At 35.6% G+C, this 22,057-nt stretch overlaps 2 protein-coding genes across 3 annotated transcripts in view; one reads left to right on the top strand and one right to left on the bottom strand.

The window, feature by feature from the left end:
* LOC118746298 (trichohyalin-like) overlaps positions 1-22,057 on the top strand; it is a 96,657-nt gene that overhangs the window by 71,870 nt on the left and 2,730 nt on the right. The window contains exons 2-6 of one of the 2 annotated variants that reach the window (XM_036480144.1): positions 11,789-11,979; positions 15,066-15,392; positions 15,454-15,571; positions 19,046-19,102; positions 20,359-20,535. In XM_036480144.1, coding sequence (XP_036336037.1) covers positions 11,949-11,979; positions 15,066-15,392; positions 15,454-15,571; positions 19,046-19,102; positions 20,359-20,535 — 710 coding nt within the window. In that variant the 5' untranslated portion in view covers positions 11,789-11,948. Of the gene's footprint in view, positions 1-11,776; positions 11,980-15,065; positions 15,393-15,453; positions 15,572-19,045; positions 19,103-20,358; positions 20,536-22,057 lie in introns of those variants that run through there. The other variant, XM_036480145.1, reaches the window with a different exon arrangement.
* Positions 20,568-22,057, bottom strand: part of LOC118746299 — a 47,888-nt gene continuing 46,398 nt past the window's right edge. The window contains 3 exon segments of the mRNA XM_036480146.1: positions 20,568-21,742; positions 21,808-21,944; positions 22,029-22,051. Coding sequence (XP_036336039.1) covers positions 21,526-21,742; positions 21,808-21,944; positions 22,029-22,051 — 377 coding nt within the window. The 3' untranslated portion in view covers positions 20,568-21,525.

The following is a 22,057-nucleotide window of genomic DNA, read 5'->3' as shown; positions in this document are numbered from 1 at the left end:
ATACAAAATCTTCGATAAATCAGTAAGTATCAAAGCTAATTTATTCAAAATTGATGCTTGCAACAATTCTTTACCAAGAAATACGTTTATGATAGAATATTGGAAAATGGGCGTGGCACCACCCACTTATGATCAACATATACGTATCTCGGTAACCACATAAAAGCAAAACGTTGAAAATTATTGAAATCGCACTAAAATTACGGCCGCTGTTCATATAACGGTAAATTTCAGAAATGCTTGAAACTTCAATATTTCGAAATTTAAGGACGCTTATTTAGTCAAAATTGATACACCCCGGCTTACTATGTAGCGGTAGCTTTCGGAAAGGTGAAAAACATATATTTAATACTTGCGCCGGGTATAAATGTTTACAAAGTTTTCAAACAAAACTAAAGTTTCAAGGTTTGATATTTTAATTTAATTATCCTTAATATTTTTTATAACCTAAACCCTTTGTTTTAAAAAATTTAGACATTATTATGAATTTTAGTCCGGAAGGCCTGAGTACTTTCACAGCCTACCTGACTGGACTGCATGTTCTGTGGCTGGAATATATAATAGGTCTAAGACTCTTGTATTTCGGGGAGCGATTATCTTCTCCGTTCAGAATCTGAGACATGACACCCTCTAAAATGCTTAACTTTACAAGTGGTCGCTCCGCTCTAGCTCTGCTCCGGTATTTTATTTCGCTCCAAGCTCCGCTCTTGCTCCACTCCCGCTCCCAATAAAAAACTTTTATTTATTTCATTATTTACATATCGATCTTTAACCGCCAAAAAAATTTAGGCGAATTTTTTTTTGAAAATTTTATCTTTGATGCGTTTAGATGCTTTAGGAACACTTCTGCATCGAAAAGAAAATTAAATAATAATAAATTAAATAACTAAATAGGGAAATTTATTTAGCACAGTAGTTTTTAGCGACAAAAAATTATAATTTAAGTAAATTTATTAACTGATTTTTTTTTTTATTGAGCTTGGAGACGTTATTATTTAAAATTTTTGTGGAAAAACAACAATAAATATACATCAAGATAAAGCGTTACTAGGCCAGAAACTAGCAACAAAATATTGAAAATTTTTCTTTAAGGAGCTAATGAATTTTTTAGCTCATTGCTCCAGCTCAGCTCCAGCTAAAATCCTTTGCTCCTTGGCTCCTTTTCTCCGCTCCGCTCCGAAGCCCTGTTTATAATAAAATAACTGCTGCTCCATTTTTAAAAAGAATTTTCCTTAAGGAAGGTTTGGTGCAGCATTGAAATACATAGTTCACAAGACACACGAAAATTGGTTTACTAACTATATAACCAATATATATTTGTAAAATATTTTAGTAAATTTTTTACATTCTGGCACAGTTTCCGGTACACAAAAAAAGAGGTAAGTGGCAACCGTGCCACCTATAGCAACATTTTTGTTTCACACGATTCGCCACAACGAAAACACGCTGCAAACGAATTGATTGCGCACAATCATTTCATATGGTTCACACTTGCGTACTTTTCATACAAAAGAATATTAACAATTTCAAACAACCTGCTCAATTCATGCATTGTGCTCTGAAAGAGTTTGGTTTATTAGTGAAATAGGAAAAAATTTATAGCATTTTTCCTCTTTCGCGTGGAATGACCCCGTGTCAACTTTATCCGAACTACCTTTGCATGATTTAAAACGTTTTCGATAATATGCAGAGTTAGACTTAATGATATAATTGAACCTACTTAGGTACAAATCGATTAAGTGGTTACCGAGGTACACCTTTGTAGTTATAAAGTGGGTGGTGCTACGCCCAATTCCTAAAACTCTATAGCAGTCTTATTTATTGTTAGGAGATTGTTGTAACTATTTACTGGAAGTACGTAGTAAGTAACTGAGGACTTATTGAAATATCGGAGATTTCGTATTTCTGAAATTTGCAGTTTTCGTGTTTCTTTAAATTACCGTAATATGGCAGGTGGGCGTGGTTGTCACCCGATTTCAAAGATTATCAGCAGATTTCTTAGCTAGGCCCTACCCAATCCTCGTACCGAGTTTTGTAAGGATTGGTGAAGCGGCTACTGAGATACGGCATTTCATCATAAGTGGGCGGGGTCACGCCCATTTTCCAAAAATTTCATAATAATACTATTTTTACCATAATTCTACTCCACATACTAACTTTCAATAATTTCCATATAATATTTACAGAAATATCGCAGTTTTTGCATTTTACGAAAATACCGTTATATGGAAAGTGGGCGTGGTTACAGTCCGATTTCGCCCATTTTCAATACCAACCTACCTTGGATAAATGGCAATCTACACACAAAATTTCGTTGAGATATCTCATTTTTTGATCGATTTATCGTGTACACGGACAGACGGACGGACGGACAGAGACATGGCTTAATCGACTTCTCTTTTCAGTCTGATCATTTATGTATACATTTGTTTATATCTATCTCGATTCGTTTTGGCTGTTACAAACAACCGTTATGAGAACAAAGTTAATATGCCCAGACTCGGTTGATAACATATACATATATCTAAGAATGTATGTGCATAACAAACGCAAAAATTGTGTACCTAAGATCATTTGGATACCCATGTATGGATGTACACACGTAGCTATTATATCAATGTTTTTGTTATTGCTGTTTTAACGGTCTGCATTGTCTCTGACAGCGACTTTTTTATTGGCACATTGGTAAGGTGCATTTTGTCATCGCTTAATTTAAGCACCGTAAACCAACAACAACTGCAAGTGTCACACATGTACATATGTATGTGTAAATGTAAGTGAATGCACTTCTATATGCCAAAGATATGTATGTACATTAGGACGGTCCATTTTTTGCTATGCGCGTATAGCATAGAAGGAGAAGCAAATTTTCAGAAGAAACCATGTGTCTAAAAACAATGTGGAGTTTGCCAAATATCAAAAATAGGCTTCGAAGAAAATGTGAAAATGTTCACTGTTGCGCCCTCTGTTGGAAGTTTTAAGAAAGAGATAAGGGCAACAAAAATAGATCATACCAAAAAACCCCTTTTAAATGTTCATATACAAAATTTAAGCACTTCTTTACGACAGTACAGCATAATGCTAAGAAACCTATTTTCCCAATTTGGCAAACTCCACATTGTTTTTAGACCCATGGTTTCTTCGGCAAATTTGCTTTGAATAACACGTAGAATCCTACTGTGCTATACCGTTTAGTCGAAAAAATCGCCCATACAAATAGACCCGCCCTAATGTACTTACTTATGTAGATGATTGTGACTGCCAAAGCCGAGCAGAGTGAAAATTGCATTGTTGGCTCACTAAGTGCCGGTGTCACGGTTAATGACTTTTCAAGCATTTGCTATCATTACCCAGTGCGGCGTAGCTCAACCAACTAACTCAGAAAAATTAGTTTATTTCTACTTATGCAGCAACTAATTTCAAATTGATGTATAATCACATAGCAGCCTCATGGAGATAAACCAAATGCTTACCTCTTGATACATAGTATCTTTGCAAATAGTTCAATATTAATTGTAAAATCATCTAGCTGTAGACAATTAACTATTTCAGCATGAAAAGTCATCTGTAAAAGAAACATACAGACTTTGCATTGCTTTAAGCCAAATGCATTTTAAAGTAGTTGAAATCAAATGCAGAGTCGGACAATCGACTTGCTGCTTGCACACAATTCAAACTGAGCTTTTGAAAGCACTTTTGCATGTCTGGCTGTAGCTGAGCGTCCAAAAATTTTATTTAATTTTAAATTTTTAATTTCGGGTTTTCTTCATTATGAAAAAGCATCTGTGAAGTGCAGAAGGAAAGCGTAATCAAACGACTGGTTTTAAAGTGCTTTAAACCAAAATTAAATTAAATTTTTAAAGCAGTTGAAATCAAAGGACATGTTAAAGTCAACAGTTCGTTCTAAGGAAGAAAGTCAGATCTTCAACTGGTGGTTGTGGTGGGTAAAAAACTGGTTGAACGTCGATATTTAAACTAGTTTCTTTCCGTACTGGGTATCATTGCGTTTTTTTTTCTTCCATAATTTTGTTTTTGCACTCACATTCGCTAGTTTTGTTTTGCTGTTGGCGCCGGCTGATTGCAATGACGCGTTTTCTGCGGCGACCGATAGAAAGTGGGCGTGCAGCTGACACAATTTTACACAAAGCAGACGCTTTAGCAAAGTTGAATGAATTAATTCATAGATATAAGAGCGATATTCATTTCAGAACCGGCAGTTATCTTTGATTTATCTATGGATATATGTGTGTATGTGCATGGGCTTAAATATGTTTTTGGACGAGTATAGTAATTAGGGCCTAATTGATTTTTCTGGAATAAATTTTTTAAATCGGTGCTTCTCTCAAAATTTATTTTTATATGTATGCTAACAAACAACAAACAAAGATCAATTTGACCCAAGCGTTTTTTTTTAAACACTCACTATGAACGTATATATCAAGAATGTTGCCTGTAGGTAGATAGGTAAGTGTGGCTGCCATTCAGCACAGGGGCAGAGGTTTTCCACTCCAGCTAGCTGAACCATTTTGAATCCTTGACGAAACTAGCGCCAGACATCTGAAGTTTATATCTCCCAATTCGTCAAGGTCGCTAAAGAAAGCAGACCCCATAAAGCGCAATGCGCTCCTCGGTAATACCGCACAGTAACAAAGAGGACGGAGAACTGTCTCTTCCGGCTTAAACTTTTTGTCTTCCTATAAGACAGTGGCCTGTTTGAGCACCAAGTATGTGAAAAATATCCTTCCTCCTTAGACCCCTTATAACCCTTGAGACCTCTCTCGATCCCGCGTAGGCCAAGTGATAGTTTGCCACATATATATATCTTGCGCCAGTATAGATAAATTCTCTTAAAAGTGGCGAAGGGCATGCCAATGCGTTCGCTTCCGGGAAGAATCTGCTTGGTCGTTCCTCGCCTCATAAATTTGTTCGCCATACGGTTGCCCTCCTTATCCCTATGACCGAGAACCCAAATGAGGTTTAGATTATTCTGCTTAGCCATGTCTTGCAGCGATCCAGCAAATCGGCTGTCTGTAAAAACAGCTGAATCGGAATTTTTTCAATTTTTTTTTTATTATTGTTCAATTTGTGTAAATGATTCACGATTGTACAGGTTCATATAATGGCTGGTGAAGTATTAAGCAGTAGATCTGAATTATAAAACTACATACATATGTACATTAAACTGCATCACCAAAAAAAATTGCAGTTTTTCCGTTACTAAATTTATTGTATTTGAAGACGTACACAACAATGTTTCGGAAAGATATTAAGATTTACGTGAGCTGAACCTATTTTAAAATACCTCCAAAAATGGAGTTTTTATGAATAAAAATAGTTTCTTAGATAACTTTTTGAAAATAATCCCCTCTGATGGCAAAACAGATTAAGCTTGAAAAATCTGCAAAAAAATATTTAAACATCTTTTCAATGGACCCATAATAATGAGATTTTTAATGCTGTTTTTATTTTTTTTCAAAGATTAATTTACGAAACTTTGAATAACTGGGCCGAAACTATTCCGATTTAAACTTGTGGGGTACCTGTAGAAAGGTATTTTCCCGTTCTTTTATTTCTGTGCAAAAAAAAACTGATTTACGTCCCAATTATTTTTTCAAATACCAATAGATCTTAATTCAACTTGGAATGACACGTTCATCTTACCTTTCTCTTTCATCCTTTGAATGAGTTTATTAGCAAAGTAATAAAATGGGTTAGAAATGATACCCCACAAGTCTAAATAGGTATAGTATAGGTTCAGTTATTCAAGTACTTCCTATATCAAAATTTAAAAGAATTTACAGAAGTTACGATTCCGTTGAACATTTTTTTATTTTATTTTTTTAATATTTTTATGCAAATTGTTTAAGCTTAAACCATTTTGTCATTTGAGGGGATTTAAAAAAAATCTCCTTAGGAAACTATTTTTATTCATAAAAAACTATTTGGTGGAAGTTTTAAAATATAATAGATTTTGTAATTCCAGTGGACACACAATACCGATTTTTTTTTTGTATGGGGAGTGGTGCAGTCTAATGTACATACTAGGGATGTTAATGTTTCGGCTTTTCCGATCCCAGGATTTCCGGGATGGCGTTGTCACAATCCCGGGATTCCGGGATTAGTCCCGAGATTTAGATATTCATTGGTTTTCAACAACTTGAATCGAAAAAATTCTTCTATATTGTTTGAGAAGCTCTCCTACCATGAAATAAATAATAAATAAATGGGTTTGAAACATACTTTTTTATTTAAAGTGGCGAATTTTATTTTTTTTTCTCTGACCGCACGATTTATTTAGAAGGAATTTTTAATTTCAGAGATATAATTAATTCTAAAAATTGTTAAAAAAAATTCAATGTAATGTAGAATAAAAATATGGGTAACAAATGCAATAGGAAATGTCTTTAGTATTTAAAAAATTTAAATTTGTTGGATTCACAAGGACAAATAGGTAACTTTTAAGCTGACAACGTTAGAAGAACGAAATTCGAGGATGTTAACGAGTTTATATAAGCATTGACAAATTTCAAGGATAAAATTTAAAATTACATTTTCAATATTTACCAGCCCTTCTGCACCATAAACGTGAATCTGTTTAAATTCTACAGGATTTCCTCATTAATTGTATACCCATACTTCTTCTCTAAGCACATTTCTCTGAATCCTTTAAATCATTTTTGAATTGCTGACGACAGAGTGAAAAACTAAAAACACAATTTTACTATAGTTGGCCAAGGGTTTCGCGAAAATATTGATATTTGTGTTTATCGGGCGGTGTGATATGTATAATGAGCTAGACATTTAAAAAAAATATTAATTATTAAATAAAAAAGGAAATATAGCCAATACTGGTTCTTGACCAGGAGTTTCTATTATTGCCATCAGTGCAAATTACAAATCCCGAAAATCCCGGGATTACTTGGTAATAATCCCGGGATTTTCGAGGCCTTAAAAAGTCTGGGATCCCGGAAATAACATTGCTAGTACATACGTACATATATTATCAAAACGACCAAACAATAAAATATCAGCTGGTATCAATGTATTCACAAAAAGATATTGCTTGGTGCGTATTTTGGGTCGGCGACATAATTGGCCCCTCTTCTACTTCTTCTTTATTATTGGTGCTTTAAGCGCTTAAGCGATTTTGGTCAGGTTCAACGTGCCACGCCAGTCGTTTATCTGCTGTGCCAACTGACACCAATTGGAAATTCCAAGTGAACTTTTGATATGATTCCACCTCGTTGGCCTCTATGCAGCTGTGATAATCACATATTTGATCTCACCGCATGAAACCCAATCGCGCATGGTCCTGTCAATACACTCACCGCAATTGAAGGCTGAGGCTATGTGGGCCTAAGGATATCACTAGACTGCCTCCGGTACACTATCGGCCAGAAAGATCTAGCAATAGCAAAGGCCTAACGTTCGTTGAGTTGATGCGAGACCCCTCTTTCCAAGAGAAGTCCACAAGTAGTGACAAGAACTCCCAGTCTCTCTATGTATTCCTTGTGATAGGGTCTTTAATTTTCCGGCGGTATCACTGTGGCCTGGAATTTATAATTCTGACGGCGCTCTTTCATTGAGGGGCATATTTATTGCCTAAATTTTTTATATTTTTTTATCTAGGTATTCTATATTTTAATTACTCTGGCTTACAGCAAAAATGTTCTCTGAATGCCACTATCTAGTTAATATTTTTTTTTTTCTATGGATACGTTTTCGAGATATTTGCAATTTACCGTTATTCAGCTTAAAGCAAAAATTGGTTCCTTTTAATCGCGTACATCTTACGAACAAATTTAAAAATCTTAATATATACTTATATTACGGCAAATGAAAGTCAATGAAATTCTCCATAAACTGTATATACATCACTTTCCGATACAACTTAGAATTTCTGACAAATTAATTAATCATTCCAGCTTTTTTTATTTTTTATTGAAATAATGAAAAACTCAAAGTTTAATAGAAGAAAACTTTAAAAGATAACAGGTTATGTGCTAAATTTTTATATTTGTACTAAAGCTTGTTCTGTTACAAAAAAAAAAAACTTGACTGAGAAGAAAATCGATGGATAAATAAGAAATAATGAGTGGTCAAATAAAAATGCGACAGAGTTTGTGTGCATGGAAATTGAGCACGAAAGAATGTTACGCATACGCCCCGTACACCCAAGGAACACGCTTTTCTGCTCATATTTCATACAAAAAATCTTAGCGCATTTTCATTTGACCAGTCATTATTTCGTATTTATTCATCGATTTTCTTCATCAGTAACTTGATTTTTTTTGTAACAGAACAGGCTGTAGTACAAATGTAAAAATTTGCCTCAGATCCTGTTACTTCTTAAATTTTTCTTCTGTTAAAGTTTAATTTTTTTCATTTTTTCATTAAAAAACAAAAAAAAGCTGGAATAATTAATAAATTTGTCAGAAACTATAAGCCCTATCGGAAAGTGATGTATATACGGTGTATGAAGAATTTCATTGGCTTTCATTTGCCGTATTTTATATGACGATTTTTAAATTGGTTCGTAAGATATACTTGATTAAAAGGAACCAATTTTTGCTTTAAGCTGAATAACGGTAAATTGCAAATATCTCGGAAACGTATCCATAGAAACAAAATTAACCCGAATTTCGCAATCACGGAGCAATTCTACATAGAAACTGGATAGTGGCGTCTGGAGAACAAAAACCAAATTAAAATTTGTAATCCAGTGTTATTAAACACATTTTTTTCTCGCATGTTTGAGGTATGGCGTACTTCGGCATGTATCTTCGGTAGAATCGTCCACGCTTCTGCGCCATAGGTCAGGACGGGCATGATGAAAGACGTAGAATAAGGTGTGATTTGCGTTCGTCGAAAAATAATTTTCAATAACCTTTTTACTGAGTATTAAAGATTAAGTTCTTTTAAGTTAATTAAGAATAATACATATGCATAATGAATGGTAGTATTTCAAGGCCTATTTTAAATTAATATTACGATATGAGATATGAATTATTAGTGATTTATGAGATACGAGGTTTTGCCAAAGTACCGTCGATATGCATGTTTAACTTAAGCTCAGAATAGGTAGTTTTTTTATGTTTTCTGACAAATGAGGAATTTTTCGGTTAATACACTTTTGAAGAAGATGTATGATATGGCAAATTTAAAAATGACTGCGGTTTCAAGGCTAACATTTCATGCTATGAGTATTTCCTAATAAATAAAGATTTTGATTGATATGTAAATACATGTGTGTACATAACAATTTGACGAATATCGTTGATAGCATCCTTCGACGAAAACGTATACATATAAACGTCCATTTTTAAATGCACACGTATAAGAACATACATTTGCATATGTGTATATGAATGTTCTCACATCCCTGTAGGGTAACCGGGGACTAGTGCAGCAGTTCCGCACTAGATCTTTATCGCCAAAAACGAACCACTCCGATAGTAACTAGATCGCTACCATTTCTAAGTCAACGAAACGTTGTACTTTTGAAAACGATTTTATTTCACTTTTTAAAACTACATATCGCTAGCTAAGCGTGAAAAGTTGTTGCTATGAAGCAAAAAATCATTAAAAACGATCGTTTTTCAAAGTTTAAACTATCTTATTATTTCTAACCGTTTCTGTTCAGTGATACGCGAATTTGCTAAGTCCAAATAGTCACAATATTCATAAGTCCCAAAAGAATAAACAAATTTTCATTAGAAATCTATATCTAAGCTTACGAATTTAGAACAGATTCGGAACTATCAAAAAGCAATGCAGCGGGGGCTTGTTTACTTTAAATAGATATTTGGGTTTTTCGTTCAAATACGCTATCATTCAGCACTTTACAGATGCTTTTTCTGGAATCTAACCTATAACAGCAAGGCCCTCCGCAAACTCGGCTACAGTAAACGTACATTTCTTAATATTTTCCAAAGAAATTTTATTTCAAATTGAAATTTGAAAAAATTGGAAATCTCCCCCATGAGAAAGGCAAATGGACTGAAAAAATCACAATACTTTTTTCGTATGTCGATTTTGGAACTGGTTCGGACTTGGCGAAATATTTTTCAAATCCGAAATTAAAATTTTTCTGGATAATAAACAACCGCTTATCCAAATTAAACAAGTGAACAAATGAAAGAGGACTGTAAAATTGCTTTAATACTAAATATTTGAAAATATTTCAATAACAAATGTTATTCAATTACCATAAGAAAAACCTTGGGTCAGATATATGAATTTCTTTTATATTAAATTATGAAAAAAACATTTAAATAGATGTGTAAACCTTCGTTCGTTATTTCTATTTAAAACCTATTTCAGTCCTCTTTCATTTGATACCAAATTTGTTTAATTTAGATAAGCTCTTTGTTTATTATCCGGAAAGGACTTTTATTTCGGACTTAAAAACATATTTAGCCAAGTTTAATTCTTAATAAAAATTAAACACTTATTTTCGGTCCCTGTTCAACAGAGAATTAACGCGCACTAGCCATGGTTCTAAATTCTCTAGTACAGAACCAGTTCGACACTAGTGCGTTTCCCGACAGTGAATAAAACATGATTAACGGCCAAAGCGCATCGCTCAAAAATACACTCGGAGGTTATCCATTGTCTGAGTTATTTATTAATGTTCTAAATTTGAACAACGGCAACGGTATAAGAACATCCAGCTTAGGTTAGAAGTTAAAGTTACTAATGACATAAAATTTTAACGAGGGTTCAGTGCTTAATGGTTCTGCGAAAATTATGGGGATCAAAAGCGGCTAGATATGAATGTACATATATAAGTATTTGGTATATGTACATAAGTATTTGTTTTCTTCATATTTTTGCCCATCTAAACGTTGGAAATGTTTTGCTACAAACTCTTTAATGAGCTTTTACTTAAATCTTTAATGACTCAACTTAATATTTTTATACCTGATGCATTTTTGAATAGCGGACAGCAATATTAAAAACTGTACGCGATGGGCGAGTCCGAGATGTTTAAACGATCGCGAGAATCGCCATCGTTGCAAAATTACAATCGAGTCAATAATCGACTCGCTCCGCGACTGTACAATCGAGATGTTTTTCGATTGTTTCGAGTCGGCTGACTTATTACCGACGAGATCGTGTCAACTCAATCGATAGCTTTCGTAGCCTTGTGCAGGTGTGTATTAAGTAAAATATTGTTCAAATTTATACTCATTTAGAGATTGTTGGGTGTACGGGCTAAGGAAATTTTACTAAAAATAAAGTTTTTATGTGTAACTACTATTCGTAACAGTAAAACACGTCGTTTTATGTCTTCTTTATAAAATAAAAATTAAAAAGTTATCCGCTGAATCCTGTACTCCCAATGTTTACTATCACTGATCTCATTTATTTAATTACCAACCAACAAGGATATGCTTGTTTGTTTTTTCGTAGTTATTATACACTTGTGTTATTTGCAATGATTCCATTTTTTTCTTATCCATATTATACAAACATATGCGCCATATTAAAACACACCCCGTGCGTCCGCCACTGACAGACACGTAGTTTAACACCCAAAACCTGGACTAACGCCAAACAAGGCTGTATTGAGTGTTTGGTGGGATTGGAAAGGAAAGTTTATTTGTAATAAGAAAATTTTTTCAAGAATTTACCCAAAAATGTGCAAAGACTTTTCATATAACCCAATACAACTTTATTAGTATTATTTATATAACGATAAATTGTGTGTACACAAATATTTCTTATATTATTCCAATAATGTCAAACTTGCCACATAATAACTTAGTTTTGTTTTTTTTTGCAGTCATTATTTACATACATATCTCCGATGCTGCTTAGATGCCAACCATATCTCGAATTACATAACTACACACACTGATAAGCGCTGGATTTAAAGGACTCTTACAAGTAGCAGCTTAAGCATTTTAGAAAATCGAATTAATTTACTACCAGCAACAAACACAATGCGGCTGTTAATCTTCATCTTAGCCTGTTGTAAGTATTAAGAGCACTGATTAACATTTAATTAAATTCGTACTTCTACTCTTATGTGCCACATATGTATATATGTATGTACATTTGGCGTAATATTATTTTTAAAACAATTTTTATTTTTATGTAATACATAGTCAGAAAAAATTTGGTAAACATTAGTAGTAAGTTTTCGAAAATTCGCATAGAAGATTTCAATTAAAAACAACATCGCCATTCAAGAGAATAATGCTTTCGCTATTGGAATTTATGCACAAACGTGTAAATAAATTGCCGAGAAATCCGCCAAACCACACAAAAAGATGATCACCGAGTTGTACACAAAGCTCTATAGAATCGTTTCTCATCACACAATTCCATTTTGCAGAACGAAAGCGGCTCTCGTATTGACATTTAGAAAGCTCAGCTAAAAAAATCTATAATACATATACATTAGGGTGGTCCTTAAAAAATCAAAGTAACGACTTTTTCAGTCTCGCCCCTCAATCGGTCACAGATATCAATATAAATTTGTACCGATTGGAGACAGTTAGGGCGTGTCGCCCAGGGGGGGAGAGTTCAGACTCCTCTATAGAGACTCAAAAAATTTAAATTAATTTCTCTTTCTTCTGATACCCAAAATCGATACTACCATAGTCGAAGATATCACATTTAAATTCCGGTCCCGTTTGGAGTCGGTTAAGGCGTGTCGCAAAAGGGACAAAGGCCAGATATCTCTATGGAGGCTCAAAAAATTTAAAATATTTTTTTCATTTAATGCCCAAAATCGATACTACTGAAGTCGAAGATATCACATATAAAATTTGGTCCCGTTTGCAGTCCGTTAAAACGTTTTCATAGAGTAATCTGAACTTTGGCCCCTGTGGAACACGCCTTAACCGGCTCCAATCGAGGCAAAAATTTATATGTGATATCTTCGACTATAGTAGTATCGATTTTGGGTATTAAATGAAAAAAATAATTCAAATTTTTTGAGTCTCCATCGAGGTATCTGGCTTTTGTCCCTTTTGCGACACGCCTTAACCGGCGTAAGGGTTGAAGCTTTGGAAATCTGATCTAAAAATTTGATTCATACCACCCTTGCTTGACCTTGGCGTCAATTTTTTATTTTTAGTGATTATGTAAAATACAGGCCGTTCTGGTTTAAACGCCTGCGCAAAGTACCTTTCGAAATGTCAGTATTCGATTCGTTTACGAAAAAAAGGTTAGATATTGTTGACTTCTGACCTTGAATAGTTTTGTGTAGAACTTTTGGCATTTTATTTGTACATAATAGTATTCATAAGGTCTGTGCCAATTTTCAGCTCTATTTGACTTTTTGTAAATTCAAAAGCCCATTTTGACAGCATAAAGTTTATAAGAAGAAATGCATTCTGTGATTTTGTAATGTCTTCTCTCGAAAAGAGGGTAGAACATAGGAGTACGATGTAATTTAACTTAAAGAAATTCGAAGTGTTTATAAGTAGATTGAGGATTCGAGGGAAAAACGTTAAACACAGCTTAGTAAATACTCGAGCAGACCTAGGTTACTTACAACTATTGTGAAAGTTGGCTTAAAAGGCGAGTTTCCGGTCCTCGTTTGTAAAGCTCCATGAAAACTTTTCTCCAACGCAAGGTAATACTACTTCTCCTTTTAGGATCGTTTTCTCTAGTACGTGTTAAAATCCCTCTGCCCTTTAAACACAAAAACTCTACTGGGAGGGCAGATAAATCTTAAAACCGGCAACACAAACACTTGTCGGTTTGGACTGAGACTAAAAGACCTTGCCAATTACCACTCTCTTTGGCGAAGTTAGTTGATCGTTCCATTGTAATCGTTAGAACTCTTGCTTATGTTGCTTACGATTGATGCACATCGAAGGTTCTTTTCAGCGGAGCATCATCCCGCAATAAGACTTGTTGGCAAGACGTACCTTCGCTCGATATGCGGACGGGCGTTATTACGTTATTAGTGGTTTTAATAATGGATCCAAGGCATACAAGCTCCTTTACTGCTTCGAAATAATAACTGTTCCAAAACGGGAGCATTTTTTGTTTGTTGCCAGGTATATATCTTCACTTTTCAAAGTTTTACGAAAGGGTGTCGCCTTGTCTAATACCTGGTCTAGTTTCGAACGCCTTTGAACGCAGAATGTTGCGTTTAACGTCACTCTACTCGGCCGTATTAGTTTTACGCAGATATCAATTTTAGACACGACCTCGAGCGTTGGTAATTTTAGAAATGGCATTGTAGAGGCTATCAAAAACGGCATTAAAATTGACGGGTTTGCCAGCCTTGAAGCCACACTTTCGTGAAGTCTTCAGAATTTCTTACAGCATCGTCGATTGAACAGGATCTCGCTTCTTGTGGATTGGGCAAAGTACACTAAAATTTCAATATTCGGGCATGTCTGAAGTGATGGATGGAAAGGTTGAGCACAAGTCAGGAACGCTATTGATTTTGATTGTATGCCTTTCTGTAAGCTATCATAAGCCCCTAACTTTTTATCCGATTCGCTTGCGATTTTGATCCTATATATTGTGCCACTGAAATGAAAAAAACCATGACTAACTAAAATATTTATTGCAAAAGTGAATTTGGGATTTTTAGTTAGTTGCGGTTTTTTTTTTATTTCAGCTACCATGTGAGATAGGGACTTTCTACGATATTCAACAAGGTAGAAGTGACAACAAAATTTAATTCGAAATACATATCTTGGTCTATGCTTGACACTTCAGTCAAAATCGTTTCTAGCTTGTTGAATATGCCTTGTCTATGGTATCGCCCATGATAAAAACATAGCAAGGTAGAACCGTTCTCTCAATTTGTCGGCCATGATTTTTTTTTGAAGTTTGCCAACATTTTAAAATCATATCAAAGTGAAAATAAAAAATTGAAATTGTTCGAAATTGTTGTTGCTTGAGATTGAAAATGAAAATGTGTGTGTGAGTTTTTGAGTAAATTTAAAAATTAAATTGTTTGGAAACGTCAAGAATTTTAAAAGTGACTCTCAGCGGTTCTACCTTACTATATTTTTATCATGGTATCGCCGACGATATGTATGTACTTTGAATTCATTTTACACATTTTTTTTTTTTTAATTTTACAGTGGTACCCTCTATTAAGGCATATCACGTATCAGCCGCATCAGCGGGAGTTTCTTTCATCAACGAAAATGATCTAGATCGAGTGCCACAGTCAACCAACACACAGAATGCGGCATCGAAAACGTTGCGAAATCGTCGAATGTACGCTATGTGTCCGCCTCACTTTCAAAGAGTCGGTACCGAATGTTATTCGATCCTGCCACAGTCCAGCAGCTGGTTAGAGGCGCACTTTTTCTGCAAGGACAAAAATGCAAAATTGGCAGAACCACAAAAGAATGCCGATCGCAAATTGCGTAACTTCCTCAAGCACTACGATGCTGAGCGGCTATGTAAGTAAAATGAATGTCGAGTATATACAAGTAATTATTTTATATAAAAACGCTTTCTTAGTTGCAGTAAATGAACCCATTTGGATTGGCGCTACTTACGATTGGCAAAGTAATGTATGGCAGTGGAGTATTAGTGGCAAAAACTTAACCTATGACGCATTCAGTCGGATGGAACCTGAGTAATAAGACTATTTCTTTTTTCACTTTTTATATAATTAATTAAGTAAGGGCGACTTTAAAATAAAACACTACCAGAACAGACACTTGCTTGATACGGATCCCTCACCCAGGTAGCACGTCAGTAGTAGGCATCTCTAAGTATGAGCTGAACCACTATGTACAACAACGGCTGGACCTGGTACTGAAGAGACGACAGACTGTAAACGGCATTCACATGGATACTGTTTGCACCCACACAGACTCCCTTCCTGTGAATGCCATTATCAATGCTCAAACAACATCTGTGGACGAATTTGAGCCGGAACTGCCGCGAGAGAACCGCAAGACGCTGGCACAGTTAGGCCCTTCGCACACTAGGCTTACGCAAATCTTCGATACAAATGTTTTATACTTACACACGTCGCTAGTATGTTGCAGCGCACGGTCCGTACACACGTAGCGCACAGTCCGTACGTAATTATACAAACAAGGAAATTTCTTTACCAAAGAAATAAATTTAATATTCACTAATTGACCCTCCATCTCGAAAATCACGGTAGCGTTTGAAGCGGCAATCACGCAAACATTACTTTTCCTTGGCCTACCGCTAGATGACCGATCTAGGCAGAGCTAAATGAGCCGCAACAACAACAACAACAACCGTATACTACAATGCAGGGTGGTCCTTAAATTGTTTTTTTTATACACATGTTATTTTGACAGTGACAACTCTTTACCGCGGGAAATCTTGATAGAAAGTCATGATCATATCTCCGCGGAACGTAATGAATCACTTTACGCTTGAACAACGTTGTGTGGATAAGGCAAACTTATTTCCAAAGACAATGTTGTGTAGTCCTACTAGTACGTTTATTTTAAAGAAGTTTTAGGCGTAATGAGACACCAATCCCGCCTGCTGTACTCGAGTTTGTGCAAAAAGTTTGTGAGACTGGCATGCTGGAGAACTACACTCACGATTCACGCCGTTGCGCCATGCGCTCTGACGAGATGTAGCACCCGTAGTCGCGAGTGTGCAACTCAGTCCTGGAACATCGACTCTCTATCGATCTCAACAACCTGAATATTTCACACACCACCCTGATGCGAATTTTGCACAAAGACCTCGGATTGTTCGTTTACAAGGTACAATTGCCTCAGCAATTGAATGTGCACCCGACCATCCGCGTCGTTATCACTTCTAAGTTTAGGCTCTAAGAACAAGATTTAATTCACAAAAGCGCATTCTGTCTGTTAACCCAGTTTTCCACGACCTTGGTGCCGGTTTCAAGCTCAATCCTACGAATGGAAATTAGTCTTAAGGGCCAAAATCATTAACAAATTGATCACAAAACATCTGTCCTTCACAGCACCCTACTAAAAAGAAGTCTAACAGCGTCAAATCGCAGCTCCGAGGTGGCCAATTGATGTAGTCAAGATGGCTGATAATACGATTACCGAACTTAGCCCGCAAAAGATCGATTGTGGCATGGGCTGTGTGGCATGGCGCGCCATCCTGCTGAAACCAAAGAACGCCGAGTCCATGTCTTCGATTCCCAGCTACAAAAGATCTTTTACCATGCGCTCACCGTTGGCCGAAATGGAGTTTCCAGCAGCATTTTCATAGAAAGTTGGGAAAAATGATGCCACCGCCCGAAACCCGCACCAAACTGTCATTCTCTGAGGATGCATTGGGTTTTAACGACCACGTGCGGCTTTTCCGATTTCCAGATGCGGCAGTTTTACTCATTAGCATAGTGGCCGAGATGAAAATGTGCTTCGACAGAAAAGATTATTTTTCGACCAGAATCGTTGTCCATTTCGAGCTGTTCTAAAGCTGCATGTACATGAGGCGATTTTCTAATTCAAGGCGATGAAACATTGCTCAACAAAAATCGCACGTGTAAATGGCGATTCAAAAATCGTTTACCTGAAAGTAGACAGCAAGTCAACTTTTGCAGGCGATTATCGCTCTTTCGAATAAACCAATAATTTACCCAACAAAATGTGGGTGTTCAAACCTGTCTGGTTAGGTAGTTATGTGGTTATATTTTATATCCAGTTTACAACAATAAAATATACTATCAGCCCAAGTCTGAATATTCCCAGGGAGTTTGTCCTCCGGGAATTTGTTTCTCCCGAGAAAGAAATCCTCCAGTAATTACCTCCCAAGGAGTAGCATTTTCCCTGAGAATTTGGGAGGAGGAAATTCGAACTTCGAAAAAGCTCCTTGAGATTTTTTTGACAGCTCAACTCCGCCATTTAATATAAAAACTCCTCAGGGAATTTTTATTCATAATAGATGGAAAGGGAAAAAAGAGAAAACTCCCAGAGAGTTTCTGTTCAGAATCGGCCTTTTTAAATTAAAATAAGGGTATTCATAGAAACGCGTAAATGCCTCGTAGCCGCGTAAATCTCGTAAATAAAACGATTTTGAATACAAAATTAAGTAAGTTTATGAGGTTTACATGGTTACGAGACGTTTACGTGTTTTGATGAACTGCCATAATAATTTTCAATCGGGTAATCCAGGCAAGTGTGATTTTTGTTCATTTTTATGAATTTTCGATTACAGACTCTCAGACGTACACCAAAATGTAGACGATTATACGGCAGAATTTTAACATTCGTCTCAATTCATCGGCCATAATTTTTTTTTATTATTTGTCTCACTCGTGAGTCATCTGTGTTCGTGTTAACTCGCCTTTCGGCTACACTCAGTTAAGTAATTCCGTCATGCCAGAGTCATGCCGGTATAATAGGCGGCATACACCATGCGTCTGACTCGCGAGTCGGTTTGGATATGTTTGTGAAAATAAATATGTGTTGGTTACACCGACATGACTCTTGGAATGACTCTGAATGATTCAACTGTGTGTAGTCGAAGGCAAGCCAACGCGTACACAAATTACTCGCGAGTCCGTTTCTAAGTTCCAATTGCGTATATAAAAAATAAATGAAGTATTGGAAAGAATAAAATTATTCCAAATATCACCTGTAGCGATAAGAAAACGACTCATTCAGGTAATAAGCAAACGACTTGCCCAGGCGAGTTGCCTTCGGCGGACGTTTAAGAGTGGACTGGTAATAGGAATTCGATACGATGGCAGTATCAGATGCAATAAATTTGTTTCCGAGGGCGGACGTTTTCTTATTGCTGGCAACGAAAATTGTTTGCTGGGAAATTGCTTGCAAATGTCAAGAATTTTAAAAGTGTCTCTCAGCGGTTCTAATCTTACTATATTTTTATCATGAAAATTTCTGTGAAGATATTCATAGAAACTTTACCAAATACACCAGCCACCTATAAAATACGGATATTTACTCGGGTATTTACCCAGTCTGTTCTGGTAGGGCAGCTTGTTTCTGATATACTATGTACGTACTTCACATGTACATTGATCTGAAAAATTAAAGTCTATCTTAATTTGTACCTATTTGCTTACATTTCATTTAATTAATTATCAAGATATAACTAATGAGCGCATGTTTTGCAGGATCAGGCAGAATTTGGAAAACCATTGCGCTGTGTATGACCCAAATCTGGATTACAGGTAAATGAAGATATAAATGCATTATACATACATATCGCACACCGTCTTCAAAAGAGTCACAACTCAAAATAATACGTTTGTTAGAAAATGCGAATAACTATTTCTTAGTACATGATAATCATATGGGCAAGGGCTACCTTACCTTAGGTTTTTTTTTAATCAAATTATAACAATAATTTGATCCAGCTTTTGCTCAAAGGTAAATAAAAGCTCTGCGTACATTTTTAGTGCATAATCTCAAAAATGCCATATTTCGAGTTGTGTCTCTTTTGAGGACGGCGCGCGCAATGTATGTATGAATACTTAAGCAACTTTTAAAGATATTGCCAAATCAAAATATGGCCAGAAACTATAGAACTAACTCCATTCTGCAAGTTATGACACGTATTCCTTTCTGTGGAAAATTTCCCACTATGACAGCGTAATAAAATGAATTAAAAATTTCCATGTACCGTATATACGTTACTCACATACTTATGAATGCATGGATGTATCTGGACAGTATGACAAATAGTCATTTAATTGCAATGCCATAACGCAGTCCTTACCCACTCCCGAGTTAGGCGAACGTTGGCGTTTAACCCATTACTTAAAATGCGAGCGGTTAACGTGTGAAATTGCTAATCAAGTTGTCCGACTGCCCATCAACTTAAAGCGTATTGCATTCAATTGACGTGCTAATGATGTGTAGCGCCAGAGAAGAATATAAACACAATTTTATACGCAGACATACGTACATATCGTCGTTTAAAAGTACAAAACCGCGTAACTGGCATTAGCTGCCAAAAATTGGATTTGCTCACACAAGCTCTTGGCTCAATCCTTATCCATTCGTCCTGAACTATACTGGCCAGGTATGCGATTGCTTCATAAAAAAGAGAACCATTTTGAAATATGAGTGTTTTTACTCTCTAGAAGATAATTTACATAATTCTTGATACGCGGTTTTGCAGTTTTGATGATACGCGGTTTTGTACTTTAAACGACGATATGTGCATTTCTCAAGACTGTGAGCTACAAAAATGCAGAAGTGAAATATGTACATATATATATGTGCATACGCTAAAAATCATAAAGCAGCCAACTTGCAACGTGAAATGTATTCAGAATTTGGCATAGTAAAATAAAATATTTTACTATACAAAAGCATACAATTTAGCTTTACTTTCACCACACAGCACATTGCATAATAACAATTAAAAAAAAAAACCAAACCAAAAACATCGCTGATAAAACTTTTGTTTTTCTGCAAATAGGTGGTCTGCACGTCCTTGTCCGGACAAATTCCGCTTCATTTGTCAACATAAAATGCCGAAAGTCAGTGAGAAGAATCGTCACAAAGTCTACAATCGTTGGAATGCCACCTACCCACATGAATTCGCGAATGAAGTTATATTGGAGGTGATGGATCAACCCGGCAAAAACGGACCCAGGTATGTTGTGAATAATAAAAATAAGTCAATAATCAAAGTAACACTTTTAGCGCAAAATTTATTTTATTTTATTTTATTTTTATTTTTTCAAATATTGAAAAGCTAGTAATTGCGATTTCCTGTTCCACATATGTATTTGCCATTATGGGTTAGCATGTCGCGAAATATACATATGTACATACATATATACTTAAGTATTAAATAACCTCATGAAGGAAATGTGAGTAACACGGTTCGGCAAAGTACATACCCCGAAACCCTCATAAATGGTTGTTATGCAAAAGAACGCTTGAATCCGAATATACATATGTACATATGTACATAATTTTTTGAATTATGCCGTTTACATTATGCCAGTAGCATGTCATTCCAGTGAGTCAGACCAGCGGTGAACTGGAATGACAACTGTTTACATAATTCCAGTTATTCAAAAGCCAGTGAAATTAAAAATGCAGTGGCCATGTACTGAAGACGAGGTTGATAACGAATTAAAATATGAGACTATGACAGTTATACTGGCATGCCAGTATTGGAATGAGTTTCCAAGCTTAACCTATTTTCATACATAACTTTCGTCTGTTTGAAGATCATGAATTCTGTTTGAAATTATTATTAAAATTGTATTTTTTATTGAGAAATTTTGAAAATTTCCACATAAAATAATAAGTGTAAAAAATTACAAATAAATATGGATATTTCATATACATATGTACATATGTATAACAAGAAGTCATATTCGGATTCAGTAGGATATTTTATATAAGAACCAGCAGGAATGGTGCAGACCAACTGTACCCAGCGCTGGCAGAACGCCATAAGAAAGTGCAAAAGTTTTGCCAGCGCCGGGCATGGCTGATGCATATATTTATTTGATTGTTGAATATTATAAATTGTGGAGTCTCCTAAAAAATCGAAGAAACTGAGTCCAGACTTTGCATAAAAATCAGTAGTAGTTAGCGTCAGTTTGGATTTTCTTGTCGATCTATGAAATTAATCATTATCCAACGCTTTCACATCGCTGCAAGCAGATTTAGAGTTTTCTTCTAATACGCCGCATTGAATATCTTCATTGTCACATAGCATATCGCCTTCTTCCTTTGCATCGTCCGGCTTTAATGTATTTTCTTTGCGTTCATTTTCCTCTTGTGTTAGATATTGATCCCAATTGTTAAGTCGTTTCTTTACCTCGGCCTCAGATTCAATAATTCTGAAAACGACAAAAATTTAAAAATAGGATATAAATTTTAATATATCAAAGCTGTCGTTACACACTTGTATTTCATCTTTCCATCCCAATGCTCTGCAGTCAACTTCCGTTGGCCAAAGAACCGTCCGTGCATCATTTGTATAACCACATCGGCTTCTTCAGGATCAGCCATATTAACTTGTGCGACACCTTCAGAATGGCGCTGAAAATTAGTAAACGAGAAATTAAATATACATACATATGTACATGTATTCAGAAAAAAGAAAGCCGGATATGGCAAACTCACATCATAAATGACAATTTTGCGAACTGTAC

This window comes from Rhagoletis pomonella, unplaced genomic scaffold, assembly GCF_013731165.1.
Source record: "Rhagoletis pomonella isolate Grant_MI unplaced genomic scaffold, Rhpom_1.0 Rhpom_scaffold_00010, whole genome shotgun sequence".
Taxonomy (NCBI): Eukaryota; Metazoa; Arthropoda; class Insecta; order Diptera; family Tephritidae; genus Rhagoletis; species Rhagoletis pomonella.
Note: the sequence above shows the minus strand (reverse complement) of the source record. Positions and strands in the feature narration are given on the sequence as shown.